This window comes from Oncorhynchus keta, chromosome 12 (genome assembly GCF_023373465.1).
Source record: "Oncorhynchus keta strain PuntledgeMale-10-30-2019 chromosome 12, Oket_V2, whole genome shotgun sequence".
Taxonomy (NCBI): domain Eukaryota; kingdom Metazoa; phylum Chordata; class Actinopteri; order Salmoniformes; family Salmonidae; genus Oncorhynchus; species Oncorhynchus keta.
In genome coordinates this window covers 14,913,228-14,934,319 of record NC_068432.1, presented here as the reverse complement: position 1 = coordinate 14,934,319, position 21,092 = coordinate 14,913,228, and the positions used below count along the sequence as shown (strand labels likewise).

The 21,092-nt window shown below is 42.0% G+C and overlaps 1 protein-coding gene across 6 annotated transcripts in view; it reads right to left on the bottom strand.

The window, feature by feature from the left end:
• LOC118391030 (opioid-binding protein/cell adhesion molecule-like) overlaps nucleotides 1-21,092 on the bottom strand; it is a 521,103-nt gene that overhangs the window by 78,344 nt on the left and 421,667 nt on the right. For all 6 annotated transcript variants that reach the window (XM_035781960.2, XM_035781959.2, XM_035781963.2 and 3 more), the window contains one exon: nucleotides 3,820-4,052. In XM_035781960.2, the coding sequence (XP_035637853.1) occupies nucleotides 3,820-4,052 (233 nt within the window). The remainder of the gene's footprint in view (nucleotides 1-3,819; nucleotides 4,053-21,092) is intronic.

Here is a 21,092-nt window from a genome sequence, read left to right as displayed (position 1 = left end):
AAAAGCAGCCAAAAAGTGCTCAACATATGTGGGTACTCCTTCAATACTAGTTAGTTGAGAGAATGCCATGAGTGTAAGGACAGATGCTGGAGCCAAGAAGCAAGTCCAGGAAGTGAACATTTAATGAAACACGGACATGAAACAGGCACTGGCCGGCTGAGGCGCGGGATCCTGACAATCCCGCTGGGGGCGGGAGCCTGACAATCCCGCTGAGGCGCGGGAGCCCGACGATCCCGCTGAGGCATGACATGGGATGGGCCCCTGCCGAGCCAAGAAACCCTCTCGAGTCAGCTAAGGCGTGGAAGCCCAACGAGCCAGCTGAGGCAGCCCCAGTTCCAATCAGTGATGGCACCCAGACCCGTCACCAACAAAAAAATAATAACAATAATTCCCTTCATATATTGCTGTCAGCATTCTGTAAGGACAGATGCTGGAGACGAGAAGCAATAACAGGGAGTGAACATTTAATGAAACACAGACATGAAACAGAACACGGATAGCGTCTGGACAGGGGAAACGTAAACGAAAATAATACTGACACGGGGAACCAACGGAGGAACAGACAGATATACAGTAGATGGGTCAATCAACAAAGTGAAGGAGTCTCGGTGAGTCCAATGAGTGCTGATGTGCATAATGATGGTGACAGGTGTGCTTAATGAAGGTCAGCCTGGTGCCCTCGAGCGCCAGAGAGGGAGAGCGGGAGCAGTTGTGACAAAGAGTTGTCATGAAGGCAAAGGGTAGCTACTTTGAAGAATATAACATCTATTTGGGTTTGTTTAATACTATCACGCCCTGACCTTAGAGAGGCTTGTTTATTCTTGATTTTGTTAGGTCAGAGTGTGACTTGGGTGGGCAAATCTCGTGACCACAAAGGAAGCACGAGAGGCAGGCCAAGAAAAATATTTGGGGTGGCACACTGGGTGGTTGGTGGAGCCAGGTTTCAGACCAGAGCCAACTCCCCGTTTAAGGAGCATGTGACCGTTCAGGCACCATGTTACGCTGTGATACGCACTGTGTCTCCAGTGCGCATTCAATAATAATAATATAATAATAATATATAATAATATAATAATATATATAATATATGCCATTTAGCAGACGCTTTTATCCAAAGCGACTTACAGTCATGTGTGCATACATTCTACGTATGGGTGGTCCCGGAATCGGCGTTACAAGCGCCATGCTCTACCAACTGAGCTACAGAAGGACTGTAGGACTACAGAAAGCCCGGTGCGTTCTGTGCCAGCTCCTCGCACTTGCCATGCGAAAGTGAGGATACAGCCAGGACGGGTTGTGCCGGCTCAGCGCTCCTGGTCTCCAGTACGCCTCCTCGGTCCAGGATATCCTGCGCCATCTCTACGCACTGTGTCGCCAGTGCGTCCTGTGCCAGCGGCCCGCACTTGCCGGACTAAAGTGAGCATCCAGCCAGGACGTGTTGTGCCAGCTCCATGCACCCGGCCTCCAGTGCGTGTCTCCAGCCTGGTACGTCCTGTGCCTGCTCCATGCACGAAGCCTCCCGTGGTGATCCATGGCCCGAAGCCTCCAGTGATGATCCATGGCACGAAGCCACCAGTGATGATCCATGGCCCGGAGCCTCCAGTGATGATCCATGGCCCGGAGCCTCCAGTGATGATCCATGGCCCGGAGCCTCCAGTGATGATCCATGGCCCGGAGCCTCCAGTGATGATCCATGGCCCGGAGCCTCCAGTGATGATCCATGGCCCGGAGCCTCCAGTGATGATCCATGGCCCGGAGCCTCCAGTGATGATCCATGGCCCGGAGCCTCCAGTGATGATCCATGGCCCGGAGCCTGCAGTGATGATCCATGGCCAGAAGCCTCCAGAGACAATCCAAGGTCCGGAGCATCCAGCGACGGTCGGCGGTCCAGAGCCTCCAGCGACGGTCGGCGGTCCAGAGCCTCCAGCGACGGTCGGCGGTCCAGAGCTTCCAGAGACGGTCGGCGGTCCAGAGCTTCCTTAGACGGTTCCCAGTCCGGAGTCCGCGACGACGATCTATGGTCCCGAGTCCCCGGCAACAATCCCTGCACCAGAGGTGCCACCAAAATGGGGGGAGCCTCAAGTGGAGCGGGGTCTGCGTCCAGCACCGGAGCCTCCACCGAGATGAGATGCCCACTCAGACCCTCCCCTACAGGTTCAGGTTTGCGTCTGGGGGTACTACTGTCATGCCCTGACCTTAAAGAGCCTTGTTTATTCTCTATTTGGTTAGGTCAGGGTGTGACTTGGTTGGGCAAATCTATGTTTCTATTTCTTTGTTGGCCTAGTATGGTTCACAATCAGAGATAGCTGTTTATCGTTGTCTCTGATTGGGGATCATACTTAAGCAGCCCTTTTTCCCACCTTAGATTGTGGGATCTTGTTTGCGTTCTGCTCTGCATATAGCTTCACGTTCGTTTTTGTATTTTGTTGGTTTTTCGGTGTCATTTAAATAACGCTGCACCTTGGTCCAATCCATCTTTAAACGGGCGTAACAAACACTCATTTGGTTACTACATGATTCCTTATGTGTTATTTGATAGTTTTGAAGTCGTCACTATTATTCTACAATGTAGAAAATAGTAAAAATAAAGAAAAACTCTTGAATGAGTAGGTGTGTCCAAACTTTTGACTGGTACTGTATATAATTAATTAGACTGTGAACAAGCACCACACGATGGATGCTTTCCTTACTGTAAGTTTTTACAAGTTAGGTGGAATCTACTGGGAGATTGTAAAAGCTAATAAAGCAAGTACACCACCAACTGCACAGATAATAACGGATGACTTAGTGAAGTGCATTCCCAGACTGGTGTTGTTCTACATGTGCTTCTCCCTTTGTTTATATTTATTCAATTTTACATCCCTTCCACAGTGAAAGAGAAAGTATACCAATTTGTTTTTCTATGTGGTAATAAGAGGTTCTCATTCACTGAGGGGTATGTCTCCTGTCTCAGCCTCCAGTATTTATGCTGCAGTAGTTTATGTGTCGGGGGGCTAGGGTCAGTTTGTTATATCTGGAGTACTTCTCCTGTCCTATTCGGTGTCCTGTGTGAATCTAAGTGTGCGTTCTCTAATTCTCTCCTTCTCTCTTTCTTTCTCTCTCTCGGAGGACCTGAGCCCTAGGACCATGTCCCAGGACTACCTGACATGAGGACTCCTTGCTGTCCCCAGTCCACCTGGCCATGCTCCTGCTCCAGTTTCAACTGACCTGAGCCCTAGGACCGTGCCCCAGGACTACCTGACATGAAGGCTTTGCTGTCCCCAGTCCACCTGACTGTGCTGCTGCTCCAGTTTCAACTGTTCTGCCTTATTATTATTCGACCATGCTGGTCATTTATGAACATTTGAACATCTTGGTCATGTTCTGTTATAATCTCTACCCGGCACAGCCAGAAGAGGACTGGCCACCCCACATAGCCCGGTTCCTCTCTAGGTTTCTTCCTAGGTTTTGGCCTTTCTAGGGAGTTTTTCCTAGCCACCGTGCTTTTACACCTGCATTGTTTGCTGTTTGGGGTTTTAGGCTGGGTTTCTGTACAGCACTTTGAGATATCAGCTGATGTACGAAGGGCTATATAAATAAATTTGATTTGATTTGATTTGATTTGATGAAGGCGACCAAATACACCAGAGAGGGAGATGCACACGCACACATATACAGTGAAAGAGCGAGAGGGAGAGCGACACAGGCACAAGCACAAAGACACACACACAAAGAGGGAGAGAGATAGAAGAGAGACACACACATACTGTACATCAGACAAAATATGTTTTTCTCCATCATCCGCCCAGACTGTATCTAGATTCTAAGGTTTTGGCTTACCTTGGACGAGGATGTGCACTGACGTCGTCCTCGGTCTGCTGCTCGTCTGCACCGCACATATGTATGGGCCTTCATCTGTCATGTCCACGTCCTCAATCTTGATGGTGAACTCCTCCCGATTGAGTGTAACCAGGCTCACCCTGGGATCCACAGACCACTTATCCTCGCCGGCGTACAGTATACTCGACCGGTTGAGCCAGGCCGTGTGTGTGACGATGTCCCCCTGTGCGCACCTGTAGGACGAGAAAGAAGGAACATTGCCAAATCAAACACAAGGTGAAATACAAAACGGAAAAGTAACGCTTTGCTTTGCATCAGGTGAGAGACCACAGCAGGCCCCATTTGTGATGTCACAGCTTTCCCTCTATGGCATTCGTCACTTCTGTTCCAGTGATGAGAGTGAGGGTGGGACAGTGTCCAGGGGGACTGTTGTGTCATGAAGGAAAAATAAGTCAGAAGTTACATGCTTGTGTATAGTCGATATCGAGTCTCGATGGCGGTCATAGCAAATGACCACAGTGCTTGTGATGCCTCTGTGCACGGATTTCTCTAGGATATCTAAGAGAATCCGACCTTTGTTGCTTTAGAAATGTGTACTGCATTTGGTGCATTCAACCATCTTCTGTGAGATACAGTAAATGTAATTATCCTTTTCATCATAGTCAAATGAACCTTAACCCATGTTCAGCTAAGTTTTTGGAGGTGCTGGTCCAGGGGTTATCCATGTCAAGTGTTTGACAAATCATTAATATCTGTCAATAGGTTACTATATTGATTATGTTAACTATGCTAAATCATATACAATTACAGTAGGAGCTCATGGAATTTTCATCATACTCTCTTTGTGGAACGCCTGGATAACCTCAGGTTTACTGTTATATGATGTCTCGACTTGGAGGTCACACAAGAAGACTTACAACGTGGGTAGTGCAGGTGTGTTACGTGTGATTGTGTATGCATCTCTGCCCATGCAACTCCAATTAATGGAAAGCTGAGAACTTCCTTAGGCACTTTGCTGGAAGAGATCCAACAGAACACACTAACTTCTTTGGCTGATTGGCATATCTGGTCGGTCAACTTCCTTGTCCTTCAATCACACCATTCCTCCGAAATGGGAAAAGCATAGGCATAGTGGCGGTCAGTGCCGTTTATGATGAGGGAGGACAAAACATTTTTTCACAAGCTTCGCCTTTTTTCTATTACAGCATATTGGATGACTGTCATTCATATTCCATTCACCCAGTTCATTGTAACATTGATAGGTTTAGGCTACTAAATGATACTCAAATCTTCCCTATACCCATCGTGAGATTGCTACAACCTAGCCTATGATGAAAGTTTACAACATAGGTGCACACAGGTCAAGATAAAATGTTGAGGTGACAGACAGTGACACATTAAATACAGCCTTGCACACTCTTGCCTGCATCTAGCTGATCTAGGATGTAATCATTAGTCCAACAGTTTTTAAGAAACTATTTTCAACAGAATCGGCAGAATGAATACAGCCTTGACCACACATAAACACAGTTCACTTTCATAGCAGCCACATTGTATTCCTTCCCTCACCTTTTCACTTCATTTGTGGACTTCAATGCACAACACATCTGTATGTGACCAGGCGAAAAAACCTTTCCAAGCCAAACTATGTCATAACCGCTACACACGGCCTACATTGTTGTTCCCATATTAGCTAAAGTAACGTTCCTTGTAAACATAGCTAATATAACTAATGTATTAGTACACCCGCTACAATCATGCAGTAACGTTACAGTGTATAGTCAGTAAGCAGTTTAGCGTTTACACCGTTGGGCCCCGGTGGCAATAAATGAATAAAACCAAAAGCTTACATTGACTTAGAAGAGTTCCAGTGTTGTGTTGGATAGTCATAGCCAGCTAGCTAACATGACATCCCTATGTTTGAGACAGGTAGTTGAGTAGGTTAAACTATCCATCTACATTTTCTAGCTAAGTGAAACTGAAAGTGGAAAAAAATGACAAAAATGTCAATCACTCTCACTCTTGCTTCTCCTTCATTTTTGAAGACATTATTTTGTTGAAAACTGTTCAACTATTGTCCTCCTCTCTCTTTGAGTCAACTACTTACCACATTTTATGTACTGCAGTGCTAGCTATCTGTAGCTTATGCTTTCAGTTCTAGATTCATTCTCTGATCCTTAGATTTTTTTGGACAACATGTCAGTTCATGCTGCAAGAGCTCTGATAACTGTCATGACTTGGGCCTGATGGGGAGGTTTATGACACCCATAAATACCTTTCCCCCTTTTCCTCTCTCTACTCTACCGATGTGACTATTGATATTCCCTTTGTTAACATGGAGAGTCTGGTAACATCAAAAGGTGGGAAACTGAACCATATTTCGGTAATCCAACCAGTTGAAAATATGCTTTGGTACTTAATGAGTATGATGTCAGATTAGTTGGCGTCTGAGACTTTATTACTAATGATAGGACGACATAAACTGTATCTTGGAAAGTCTACACATTCTAGTTATCAGATTCACATGGAATTGTTGTGCAATTTAACCTTTCTGGGATAGGGGGCAACATTTTCACATTTGGATGAATAGCGTGCCCAGAGTGAACTGCCTCCTACTCTGTCCCAGATGCTAATATATGCATATTATTATTAGTATTGGATAGAAAACACTCATAGACACCGAATGATGTCTATGAGTATAACATAACTCATATGGCAGACAAAAACCTGAGAAAAATCCAACCAGGAAGTGGGACATCTGAGGTTTGTAGTTTTTCAAAGCTTGGCCTCCCAAAGCTTGGAGTACATATTGAGATATGGATGAGGTTGCACTTCCTAGGGCTTCCAGTAAATGTCTGCCGTCTCTAGAAACTGGTTTAATTCTACTATAAAGGAGGGGCTCATGAGACCTCTTTGAGTCAGTGGTCTGGCAGAGAGCCTTGGTCTCATGACGCGCGCTCCCGACAGAGTTACCTCTCGTTCCAGTGCTTTTTCTGAAGACAAAGGAATTCTCTGGTTGGAACATTATTGATGTTTTATGTTAAAAACATCCTAACGATTGATTCCATACATCGTTTGACATGTTTCTAAAGGACTGTAATGGAACTTTGAGTTTTTGTCTGGATGAAATGCTCGCGCCTCATGAAGATGGATTACTGGGCTGAACACGCTAACAACAAGTGACTATTTGGACATAAATGATGGAACTTTATGGAACAAATCAGTCATTTATTGTCGAACTGGGATTCCTGTGAGTGCCTTCTGATTAAGATCATCAAAGGTAAGTGAATATTTATGGTGTTGATTCCAAAATGGCGGCTATTTTGGGTTCTGAGCGCCATTCTCAGATGATGCTTTTTCCGTAAAGTTTTTTAAAAAGCATTGTGTTGCATTGAGGAGAAGTATATCTTTAATTCTGTGAATAACACTAGTATCTTTTATCAATGTTTATTAATAGTATTTCTGCAAAATCACCGGATGTTTTCTTGGGGACTTTCAATGCTGCAGACATTTTTGGCACCCTTCCCCAGATCTGTACCTCGACCCAATCCTGTCTCTGAGCTCTACGGACTATTGGTTCGACCTCTGACATGCACTGTCAACTGTGGGACATTATATAGACAGGGGTGTGCCTTTTTCAAATCATGTCCAATCCATTGAATTTACCACAGGTGAACTCCAATCAAGTTGTGGAAACATTTTAAGGGTGATCAGTGGAAGCAGGATGGACCTGAGCTCAATTTTGCGTTTCATAGCAAAGGTTCTGAATACTTATGTAAATAAGGTATGTTTTTTGTTTTTTAAACATTTGCTAAACAATCTAAACACCTGCTTTCACTTTGTTATTATAGGTTATTGTGTGTTGATTAATTAACATTTTTATTTAATACATTTTAGAATAAGGCTGTAATGTAACAAAATGTGGAAAAAGTAATTGGGTCTGAATACTTTCCGAATGCGCTGTAGGTAACAGTACAGTGAAGTAAATCCATATGAAGATGCTAAGTTTATATGTAGCTCAGTAAGTAAATCACTGTTTTACCAGTAGTAGCTAATGCTACTGCACCGCTGCCGATGACGTGGACGTCGATTAAGGCAGCTCCCGCACCTCTCTGAGGGGTTGGGTTAAATGCGGAAGACACTATTCGGTTGAATGCATTTAGTTGTCCAACCTACTTGGTATCTATCCCTTTCCCTTTTATGTTACCAAACACAAAGCTGACACCAAACATATTTAATCATCACTGAAGTTTTTCCAGAAGAATGCAGTGTCTACAATCATTTGAGTAGCTTATTGTGATGGTAGGCCTATGCCACTGTAAATAACATCCCAACTCACACATGCCCAGAAAACTGACAGAGGATTATCTCCCCAAAAATGCAAGTCAGGTCACTGTCTATGATTGTTCTAGGCTGCTAAAATCCCTACGCCACCTAGGTGAAGTAGAGTCAGGACTACAACAAGGCTGGACAGTCATGGGTGGCATGACCCAGGTGTTGATGTACATAGTGGGTAGGAACCTGACAGCACTGTCTTGACTGTATACAGACAGAGAGAATAGCTGCCTGATTCTCAGTTCTCTGGGCTAAACTAAAAACAGTGAAATGGTAATGTAGGACTGGATCCATGACAGACATAATGACAATTCAACAACCTACCTATCTGTTTCATGTGCCATACAGGACTGAGGACTCCCGGGCTATGGGATGCAGACCAAGGGCAGAGGATGGCCAAGCAGCAATATTGTAATATTGACATAAAGTGAGGATTTGGATTAAATGGATCATTAAAAAATATAAATCACAGAATGGGTCAATGTTTTGTTCTGTTTATCATTTAATACCTGTTCTGATAATGCTAACATAACCAACTACAGTTACAAGCTGAGCAAACAATGGAAAATAAATCACATGTTCATTATAGTCTACTCCTACGCTCAGGACCGATCACACATTGACTACTGAAGGTTCCCATTATTGCAATTAAGTTTGAGTGGGGCCACATAGACATTTTAATTGCTATTGGGGTCCTCATGAGCACCACTGAAATTAGAACCATGTCTGTGCTCTAACAAGCCACCACTTCCTCCTCTCTTGGCTATAACCTGTGTTGTGGTTGAGGTCCACCTAAAGCGAGACCGAGTCAAGACCAAGATCGGAGGGGGGACAAGGGGTCCGAGACCTAGTCAAGACTGAGACCAGAAAAATGGCAGTCCAATTCAAGACCATGGTTGTAATTTAGTAAAATCACCAACATCATAAGAGTTCAAAATGTCAAGTATTTCTGTGTTTACATTTCAGAACAACATATGGATTCTATAGACATTTAGAATAGTGAAAAAATGCATGCTGAGAGAAAATAGAGCCACTCTACAAATGATTAATAACTCAAAAGCAGTGAGAAACAATAGTCCTTCTACACCTTCAGAGGAGGGCTAAGGATTGATCAAAATATTATTATAATAATTATAATTATATTTTCAATGATCTCATTTAATCTCTTTAGATTTAGTTGGAAAGGGTTAACACTGAAGATAAATAAATATCCAATCAGGATTTTTCTTTGCTGGTCTCTGGGGGGATACATCTAGTTAGCTAAATCAACCATTGTCTAGGCCATCAGAAGCTAGATAAAAGCAACCAATTACATTTTGGCTTGATGGATGGAGCCGTTTTTACAAAAATGTATGAGAATATCTGCCTTTTTGAAGGCCAACAGGTCACAACACAATAGCGTTGTTTTCCCACGCTGTTGTCGACTAGTTTGCAGCGGCTGCAACGGGTCTTATCAAAGCGGATGTTGTTGCTCATTTGTTAGCTTTTCCCTTTTCAAGATTAACTTTCAACAAGAAGTTAAGTTTCAAATGATCATCAGCTGCTGAGTGGAGCTGTGCTTTTAATTGCAGCACGCTTGCTGTTGTACAAATCAAATCCAATTGTATTTGTCACATGCGCCGAATACAACAGGTGTAGGTAGACCTTATCGTGAAATGAATACTTACAAGCCCTTAACCAACAATGCAGTTCAAGAAGTAGGGTTAAGAGAATATTTACTAAATAAACACAATTTAAAAAAATTAATAAAAAGTGTCACAATAAAATAACATTAACAAGGCTATTTACAGGAGTTACTGGGTCAATGTGCAGGGCTACAGGTTAGTACAGGTAATTTGTATATGTAGGTGGGGTAAAGTGACTATGCATAGATAATAAGCAGCAAGTCAATGTAAATAGTCCAGGTGGCCATTTGATTAATTGTTCAGCAGTATTATGGCTTGGGGTTAGAATCTGTTAAGGCGTTAAGGAGCCGTTTGGACCTAGACATGGCGCTCCGGGAACCGCTTGCTGTGCGGTAGCAGAGAGAACAGTCTATGACTTGGGTGACTGGAGTCTTTGACCATTTTTCGGGCCTTCCTCTGACACCCCCTAGTATGTAGGTCCTGGATGGCAGGAAGCTTGGCCCCAGTGATGTACTGGGCCGTATGCACCATCCTCTGTAGCGCCTTACAGTCGGATGCCGAGCAGTTGCCATACCAGGTGGTGATACAACCGGTCAGGATGCTCTCAATGGTGCAGCTGTAAGCCATTTCTTTTAAAATACATATGTGTGTTAAACATTGTTGCAATTAAAGTGGAATTGACAGCATTTTAGCAACATGAAATCTGTTAATGTACACGCCCAGGAAGAATATGACATGTTTTAAACATTTTCTGACAAGCAACCACTTGGATATGGTCATTTGCATGTTTTCATAAATTCTTAGAGTGTTTGGGAATTATGAATACTAAAGCATTTGTGAAAATTCTATAGAATATAGAGTGGGAAAGCGGTCGTGCAGTATATTAAACCGAGTATAGCCAATCACCGCTACAGTAGGCCTTTATACAAACAAGCCATTTTCCACACGCGCCTGCCATCATTCATTTTGAACTGGAATGTGTGTTTACAGGCAGTTGCAAGAGCGCGACTTTAGATCATTAGAACGCATTCGCCAAAAGCCACAAAGTACACCTGAATGGATTCCTGATCAAACAACCATGAAAAGGTAGTCCCGCTCTCCCTCAGTTATGTACAGCTACAACAACAAGATCAACAACTAATGCTCGGCACAGCAAGATGAGCTTGGTCCCGTGTAGCTCAGTTGGTAGAGAATGGTGCTTGTAACACCAGAGTTGTGGGTTTGATCCCCACAGGGGACAAGAATGAAAAAAGTCTCAAAATGTATTCACTACTCTACTATAAGTTGCTCTGGATAAGAGTGTCTGCTAAAAGACTCAAAAGCAGATTAATAGAAATCTAACGAAGGAACATTAAATAAAACCTCTTCCACTTTTTTAGCTAGGTGGCCGTCAAAATTGCACTGATAAATGATGGGGAATGGTAGCCTCCTCGTCCTTCTGCAGCTTCCCTGCCAATGCATGCTCCTCCCAAGCCAACTAGCTACTTCCAGACACAAATGAGAGAACACCTCACTCTGACCATTTTAATGACCGTAGCAGAGCTGGTTAGGCTGTTTACATGTTATCTAGAGCGTTCTTGACTAACTTACTTTTTTTTTTGCCTATGTTTACTGACCGGTCATATTCAGCAGGTGTTGTGCGTTCGTAAATTCTTCAGTTGTTCTGCGTTCTGGCGCACTCAGACGAAAGTGCTTTGAAATCGGAGTAGATAACCAGAGTGAATTTGCGTAGCATAAATTGGGAATTTGATATGTTTGACTGATATTATGATTGTCTGTTTGTTTCCTATCTGCAAAGTAGTTAAACTCTGTCAGTTTCACTTTAAACTTTAGGTCACCGGTTATGTTGTATGCTAAACATTAAATATTTTTTTGCAATGGGAATTCATAGTTGTACATGTCGATTGGGAAATGCTTAATGGTTGTATTTTTGAATTATTAATATTGGGACCGACTGGCTTATTATGTCCGAGTTCATGGACTGTTTATCCTTTAACATCGTGCTGTGTGTGACTGGTGTCTTTCTATCGACCCTATGCAGGGGTGCCTGAAGAAGTGGGTATACTCTAATTTTGCCAAAAAGTTCTCAAACGGCCTGCCCAGTGAAGGAAAGGCATCCTGTGTGAAAAATCCAGTTTTTCTATAGATTTTTCAGACTTTCACTCTCAAAATCACTCAAAATCATAGAAAAGGACAAAAATGTGATGGTTTAAGTCCACAACAATGCTTAAACCACATCGATCTGATTAGGTGGGCCTGTCAGGGCCTGGCTGCCCAGTGGGTGGACCTGTGTCTACACCTCTATGGCAAGCAGGTTATGATGACAATTGCGCATCATAAATAGCAGTAGGTAGTCTAGTGGTTAGAGCGTTGGGCCAGTAACTGAAAGGATGCTGGATTGAATCCCTCAGCTGACAAGGTAAAAATCTTTCATTCTCCCCCAGAGCAAGGCAGTTAACCCACTGATCCCCGGGCACTGAAGATGTGGATGTCGATTATGGCAGCCCCCTGCACCTTTCTGATTCAGAGGGGTTGGGTTAAATGCAGAAGACACATTTCAGTTGAATGCATTCGGTTGTACAACTGACCATGTATCCCCTTTTACAAACCAACAATTCTGACTAAACTTTTTCAATACCAGGTTTGCATACCCATTGTTGATATCATAAAATTAAACGTCTTTCCTACCCTACCGGCTACCGATGTCATTCTTCTGTGAGATGCTCCATGCCAAAACCTGTTGAGAGCTGCACACTCTTGCTGCCTGCAGATGATATTCCGGTGAAACTAGGCTATTTCACATGCTTTGCGATTGTATAGGCTATTTTGTGCATGATTTCTCTATTGTACTACATAATTGATAAGTCGTATACCTCCACTACACCACTTTGATACGCAATCAGTAGGTATTAAGAAGTGAGTATATGCAATACCCACTGAAAAAAAAGTGGGTATACGGTTTATACCTGCTTATACCCTCCACTACACCACTGGTCCCTTTTTGTTTGACAAAAAGTGCACTCTCCTACATGAGTGCGCTGGTATTATAGTTGCTGTCCTTTCAGAATCACAAACCTGTCACACACTGAAGGCCTATCAGTTCTTCACTGCACAAACATGTCTATGATAGATATAAAGCTTGTTAAGATAATAATGTTTCAATAAAGGAGTGTCGAAATTTGGCCTGGCAAAGCGGTTTTATGCGCTGACTGAATGGAAGCTGATTATTCAGAGTTTTTTACTCTGCTGGTCTCGGGAGGAAATTGCTGTCTGAGACTGAGTCAAGACAGAGTACAAAGGTACCCAACACAGAAACAAGGCCGAGGCACTCAATATGTGAGACCGTTCTGGAGTGCTATAACCTATATAATATACCAGGTGGTTCAAGTCCTGAATGCTAATAAGACACATACAGTAGAATTACATGATCTATACATTGTCAGATGTTTATTGATAGGCATGATTTATGAATTGACTAAGTGACAGACTTATTTTAACCGACTCATCAAATCAATGTGCAAGAAGTTGGGATATTGTATTAGTAACTAGATAGCTTTATTGGTCCAGGGAGTAGGTTAGCTAGCCTCTAGCTTCGCCGGTAAAACCGTAATGCTCCGTAGCATTAGCAAAGCAACCCTGGCCGTGGCTTTTTGCTGTGTTTACAATTTGCGGAGTCTGGGCTGTGCCAGAGAACATATGGGCTGTCCACACAGAAGGTGGGGATGTGCATGCCTGATTAATCAATATTTATAAGGAGCCATAACTCAGTGTTCGGAGGGTTGAACTTAACCGCACTAGGACAGGAATTAAGAAGAAATAGTGACGGCAACTTCCTCTGGAGGGGTACTTTAACATAATCCACAGACTACCACCTCTTTGACAGGAAGTTTAATAATTAATCTAACGCTATTTCAAGGTAGAGAGCCATTGACAACAACACATTATATAAAACATCTCCTAAGTCTTCATTATGAAATATAAATGATCTTGATGAATCCCTGACCCAGTTGCCAGTTGATGGCATAATGGTGTCTCCTGCAATATTTACCCTGTTGGACTACTTTCTTTCACAAAGGGTAACCTCCAAAATCACCTGGGAGCAGGCTGAGGTGTAGCTGATTTTGCCTTTTTTGGACTGCCAGTCAAGGGCACGGGAACTGGGTAGAGCGCTGGTCATGCATTGTAATGGGCGGATGTTAAAAGTGTGAAGATCATTTGTTTCCCCGTGGGATGTTATTTTATGATATACTGTGGGCTATCCTTACATGGAAACATTAAAATATATATTTTTATGTTCTCCAAGTATGACACTATTTTTGTCTTCTTGCTCTGAAGTGCACCACAGTGAATCAAGAATTAATCCTGGGACCTGGCTACTGTGACAAATGTGTCCCATGGTGAACGTAACCACAAAGCCTCAACAAGGATTTGTTACCAGTAATACCTAAAGGAGATGCATTGCGAGGTGCAAAAAGTACAAGGTTGTCGAGAGAGACACATGGTGCATTAGCAACTCTCCCAGGACCTTCTGGTTCGACTCAAAATAGAAATGATGTCACCAGAGTTAACTATTTACTTAATATTCAGCCCCTTCTGTCTCAGTTTTTCAGAATTGCAAAATGCTCAAAGTGCCATAGTTAGGATTTTATGTATGACTCCAGAAATCTTACAGAAGATAAAACGGAACAGAGCACAGCAGGAGATTGGAGAACCCTACTGGAGACTTCTAAATGTAAAGATAACTCAACAGCATGTTGAGAGACACTGGGGGAGAAGTAATAGGAAAGTCAGAGATATGTGTTAAGAATTTGTAATTGACAAGGTGATATGAGGATGATAAAATAGACATAGCATGAGGAAGATGTCCCCTTATGTTGTAGCACTTACTTGGGTCTCTGAGATTGCAAAGCCGCCTGTTGAGAACAAACAATATCTCTCTCAGGTTGCATGTTATTGATTCTACGGTAAAATTATTCTCGACTTGCAAAAAGCCCTCGCCTGCTATGGGGTGCTGTTAAGCCAGAGCCCTGCTTTTCAAACCATGTGCTATGCAAGGTCATCATAGAGTACACTGTGTTCAACCTCCACACCAAATCCCCATAATGCCTACAAATAAAGAAAGAAAAATAAATATTTTATCCTGCATTATTCCCTCAACACCGGCACACAGACTGCAAACCAATTTAATCCTGAAAAAGTGTTGACCCTTTCAGCGCCATGAAAGGGATCCAACTAAAGCACAGGAGGAAGTGAAAATGAAGCAGTGAAATAAACAACTTCTTGCCTTTTCCTTGGTGCACTGTGCATATAATTAAAAATGCATGCCATTTCTCTTCCCCACAATTAGAGGTTTCTAGTGTACTTTGTTCAGTGCGAGCTTCAATGGAGTTGGTTAATGTTTAATGCAGTGTCATCATTGGCTAGTTGAGAGGGAATACAACAATTTATGTTTTAAGTACTACAAAAGATTAATTTTGTATGGTTGACATTTATTAAACAGTATGGATGGCTCTGCAAAGAGTCTGCATGCAATTGTAAAACTAATACTGTTCAAATACAAAAACTAGGAAGGTAAATATTGGTTTCCTGTTACATACATATTTTATATATTTGGGTGTTGGCTGGTCTTGCTGTTTTTTACGCATTTTGGAATATCCACAGGCAGTTAATGGAAGGGCTATGTACTGGAGAATATCAAACAAAATGTGGTGCTAAACTAAGCTTATTAGTCAGAGGGTTTCTCATGAATTTGAAGGAGGAGACTGTCTGGGGATGTATTGCCATTGCCTGTAAACATCAGACATTGCAGAGACGCACAGCTTGTGGGTCATTGCAGATCAGGGGAGAGGTATTGATTTGACCAGCGTATTCTATTAAGCTATTTTAAATCACAGATTTACGTCTTTGATCAACCAATATCAGTTCGAGGTCATCTTCTATGAAGATAACTTGATGCCAATAGTATTGAGTTGAAATTATTCATATCTGTAACCAAACAAATACAAACTGAAAGCAAAAGGAAATAAATGTGCCTTCTCAGATCAACAACTACAGCAAATATTAGAAGGACAAATAGAGTCGTAAAGCAAAAATAAAAACATGATTCAAACAAGCATTCAGAGGAAGGGAGAGCTTTCATTGAGTGATCAATCTTGGAGGGAATAAACAAAAATAAACAATAATCAACAACAAACACAAATGTCTCTCATCAACGATATCCCTATAAATAGTATCATCCCATGACGAAAGAAGACAAGAGACACAAACACACGTGCTTCCTTTTTTCGAGAGCACCACAACAAGGTGAAGTGAAGCTAAATGAGACGATATCAACAGTCCATTAACTCAGGTACCATCTCTGAATAAGAATGGTACCCCCTTTCCTAACCCCATTATATTTGAATCAGTAGCTGTCACTTAAATTTCACACTATCGCTTGTCATTTGAACTTCACTGCATGACAAATGTGAGGTCATGATCATTTGAGGGGTCTGTATTAATGAAATAAAGTTGCATAATAAGCTTTGACTCAACCTGTTCTTACGTGTTTAGTCCATCTGCACGTAAAAGCATAGCATATAAAGGCAAAGGATACCCTGTGTTATTTCACATCAGATGGCAAACATTGAGGAATGTTGCTGATAGAAATGTCATCAATAGAACTGATATGATTCCTTAGTCTACATGCCAGAGGCTGCGTTTAGACAAGCCGCCCAATTTGACCAATGTGATTGGTCAAAAGACCCAATTAGTGGAAAAAAATATCAGATTTGTTCTACTTAACATATTTCTAATAGAATGGTCCAACACGTTGTGCCCTGCTGAACATGCCCCCAGCACTATGTTAATTCAACATCATAGATGTGTTTTTGTTGTATGAAAAGTGCATTTTAAGAGTCTCTGTTGCAAGTAAAGTAAAAAAAAGAAAAAAAAAGATTGTTTATTCAACCTTGAAATGATGCACCCTGAAATAGATTTTGTTGGCAGAGTTTATGTCGAGGTGGAACTTTAGTTCTCAAGTAGAAAAGGTCGCTAATGTAATTGAAATGCACTTTAAAGGAATGACAAGATCGTCATGGTCAATCCTGTATGATTTGTTGGTGTACCAACACAAATGGGTATCTGTCGGCGTTAGCGCTCCAAGGTAACAGCTAAGAGGAATAACTACATACTGTACCTCAAACAAACAAACACACATCATGCTTTCGGTGATATAAACTAACCCTGAAAGGGAGTTGAGAATGTTTTTACCACAGTGCATGTTAATCCATTAGCCTTAGAGCAAGTGCCTATATGTGCAGTGTGTTTTCTTGTCTTACAGTTAGTTACCTTCTGCAGGACACTTGTGTGTACAATAAACTACTAGTTTAGTGACACTTATACAGGTGTCTCTCATACACAGCTAAGGATATACCTGTATGACATTCCATAAACTTGATAATGAACAGAAAGGAGTCCATAGTGTTGAATAGTTGAGGTCATTTAAAACATAATAAGAGATTCACTATATTTATTCTGTTTTGTGTGGACATACCTGAGATTGAACATATAAATCAATTACATGGCATGTGTGGTAAAATGGCATTTCCTGGGAAACGACTTTAGAATCAGCATCAGTGGATACAGTAAGCTGATTTGGAAAATATGTTTTTACAACAAACAGCCTTGATTGTTTTGCGACAAAGTTATATATTTATTTTTGCTTGGCTTAGATTGATTAAGCATACACGTACACAGGAGAAATAAACAGCTGTAATGTAGAACTCCTGGATAACTTCCAGTAGGGCTGGTAGATTAATTTGAATGTATGTTTTTGCGCGATATTCCAAATGCCTGTATCACAAGAATCAAGGTTTTGTTATTTTTCGTTTTTATGAGCGTTTATGTCCGCTTGTTCTCATGTTGTATTTTTGGTCTCCTCTCCTTCGCTCCTCTGGGCTGTGTGCACATTCCCAATTTACACCAGAGATCTGTATGTAATGATGAGCTTTACGTCGCTCTGCCCAAACAATGGGAGTCGTTGTCCTAAAGGCGGGAAGGCACGTGACAAGTTTAGGTCCAAAATAAGCTCATTGAAACAAATTGTCCTTATTTTGGACAGATATTAGCGCTTCTCCTCTTCCTCTATGGTTTACACACACACACACACACACACACACACACACACACACACACACACACACACACACACACACACACACACACACACACACACACACACACACACACACACACACACACACACACACACACACACACACACACACACACACACACCAAGTTACATTTTTAAACGATACCATTTTTATATCTCTAGTATCAATGAACATTGATTCTGGAATGCTCAGTTTGTCGCAAACGGCATTTGTATCACATACCATTAGCAGCATAGTCCGGTTCTAGTTAAATTTGTAACAAAAAATAGCATTTTCTAGACAGACTTGAAAGCCAGAAAAGTGACTATTGCTAAATAAAATTAAAATAAAAAAGGCTAATTAAACTATTTGATAAAATAAAATAACATTACATTATTATTGGGTCTTATGGTTGTGGAAGGCTTATATTTAGCCTAGGTATAACTTCACAAGCCCTGAATTCATTCGATTTTGCTGTCTGTTTGAAAAACATTGTATTTGACCTTTAATTGTACTAAAACACTTATTTATATATATTGTGAATCGCCTATAAGTTTGAAAAAAATATATGTTATGACTTTTAGGCCATAATGCACAGCCCTAACTTCCAGGCGACATTAGTCTTTGGAATAGTCATCCCCGCAACTGCTATTGTCTACTTTCACCATTGATAATGAATCGGTATCTGTTTTGTCAGGTCAATTTCACAAAATGATTTAGCATAGCGTAGCATTTAGGATAGCATAGTACAGAACTCAAAAAGAGACTTTTGTTTCATGAAATCAAGTTCGACCCATTTTTGTTTTAATTATTTAGTGAGGGCAGAAAAGCGCTCTCTCACACACAATGTTCATGTGTGTGTCTGTGCACTGTAAATCTGCCCTAAGCAAACAGTTGACTCTGCGAAACATGGTGACTGAATGATTGCTGAGTATATGGGGGATTTGGTAATAACAAGGTGAGAAGTGGCCATGAACCATTTCATGGGGGGCAATGCACACATTCGATTGAGGATACAGTTCTCTATAATGGTCCTGCAATTATCAGGTAGGTGACCATTATCAGGCAATATTAAATTGTTCTTAGAGTTTTTTTTACATAACTGAATCCTTTAACTGTGAACTCTAGAAACAAACTCTACAGTTCAGAAATGTGTTTTTAGACAACAAATAAAATAACATCCTACCGCTAGAATTTGTTTTTCTTTATCATTCTAATTATAAAACATATATAAACAACTATGTTCTGATTGCATAGTGGGCTCAGTTAAGATGAGAGAGATAGAGAGAGTGGGAGCGAGAGAGAAAGGCAAGCGAGAGAGAAAGGCAGCGAGAGTGGGAGCGAGAGAGAAAGGCAGAGAGGGAGGGAGGGAGAGAGAAAGGCAGAGGAGGAGAGAACGAGAGAGAGAGAGAGAGAGAGAAAAAGCAGAGAGGGAGGGAGAGAGAGAGAGACTTTCCACCGAGACACCCCAGCCCAGCTCTGTTCAGTCAGTCAGAGTTCATTGATTCTATTCCCTTTAACCACACTGGTGAACCAGCCCCACATGGCTTCTGCCTCCATAGTTACTATGGTGATCGCTTCCTTTCTCTGGATGCCTGGCGAGGTGGATGAGCTGATGTGCCGGCTGGATCTATAGCCCTGAGCCTCCAACCCCAACCCCAAACACACTAACTCGCTATCACAAATGATCGTGAAATAGACACAAATTACTTGTGCGAAATCTGTGACACACACGCGCACACACACAAACACACACACACACACACACAGGCAGGCAGGCAAAAGAGTGGGTCGGGCCCTCATTTAAAACATTGGGGGACTTCACATGTCCGCATGCAGTACAATTCACTTGTGATCTTTTCAGGCCATATTTGAAACAGCCTTGCCATTGCCAGTGCAAATTGCCTAAAAGGAATGAAGACGGCATGAGTGTAAAAACTGACTTGTTCATCGGTTCAATTCTTACATAGAACCACAAGCTGCAATTAGCAAGCACAGCTAAAGCTGTAATGCTACTGTGTAATAACACTGGGATTTCCCATGTGTTCCGAGATGAATGCACTATACTGCATCTCTGGTTTTATATCCGCTCCTAGCTGAGGTCACCGGCGGGTCATATAGGCTGGGTTGACTTGCTTGCTTTGGGCCTCGTGGGGGCACTTAAATGTGATGACGGTACACTTGTTTGGGGAATAGGAGATTTGTCTGGAGCTGGCTTCACTGGGTGAAAGCAATTGACACTGTGGAAAAGAAAACAGGAAAGAAAGGAAAGAAAACATCCACCCACACATGTTTTCATGTCCCAAATGAACACATCAAAACAGTTAGCTTGTGCACACACACACACCATCCAACCAACCACGTACACACACACACACACACACAGTAAACTATTGGGATGGGCTGATGGGCTCCGTTCTCCCGGCGTGTGGGGGGGTGTATGAACCTTCGGTTAATTGAGCTGGACACAAAACCCAGCCAAGAATCCAGCACCCACATGAATCATATTAACTCTCTCGCAGCTCCCCACACACAGAGGCCAGACCACTGGGGCACTAGCTTCTGCACGCCTGTACAAATGTTTTACACAGGACCAGGGTAAATACAATAAATCAAGGCATCAGAGACAAGGGAGGCCCTTGTTTCCCTTTTCCCAACGAATAACAATAACTAATTCAATGTACAGTATTAGTGCAACAAAGGTGCGTAAAAGTCAGACATTTTTAAGGCGCACAACAAAGCGCCTGGGCAAAAGTTGTCGTTTTTTTCTAGATTTTCAAAGCCATTTATATGTCTGAATAAACTCCCAGCACTTAAGTTAGTAAGAAAGAGGACATGAAGGCGCAATACAGACACACGTTACCTTGAACTAGCAACTCGCTTTTATGGCTAAAAGCAGACAATTTTCAACAACAAAAACATTAGAATGTACTGAAATGTGAGATATGTGTAGTTGTATGAATCTAAAAAGGAATGCCAATAGTTGACATGTAGAGGCAGTGACATAATGGTATTCATAATTTTTGATTAAATGGTTTCTCAGGGACGTTGAATATCCCCCCAAAATATGTTTTTGTCAGATACAAGTTTTCATGAAGATACTGTAGACATACCGAGTGCTCCGACAGTGAATAGGGGAATACATACTGTAGACACGGCTGCCTCATTCATTTAATTC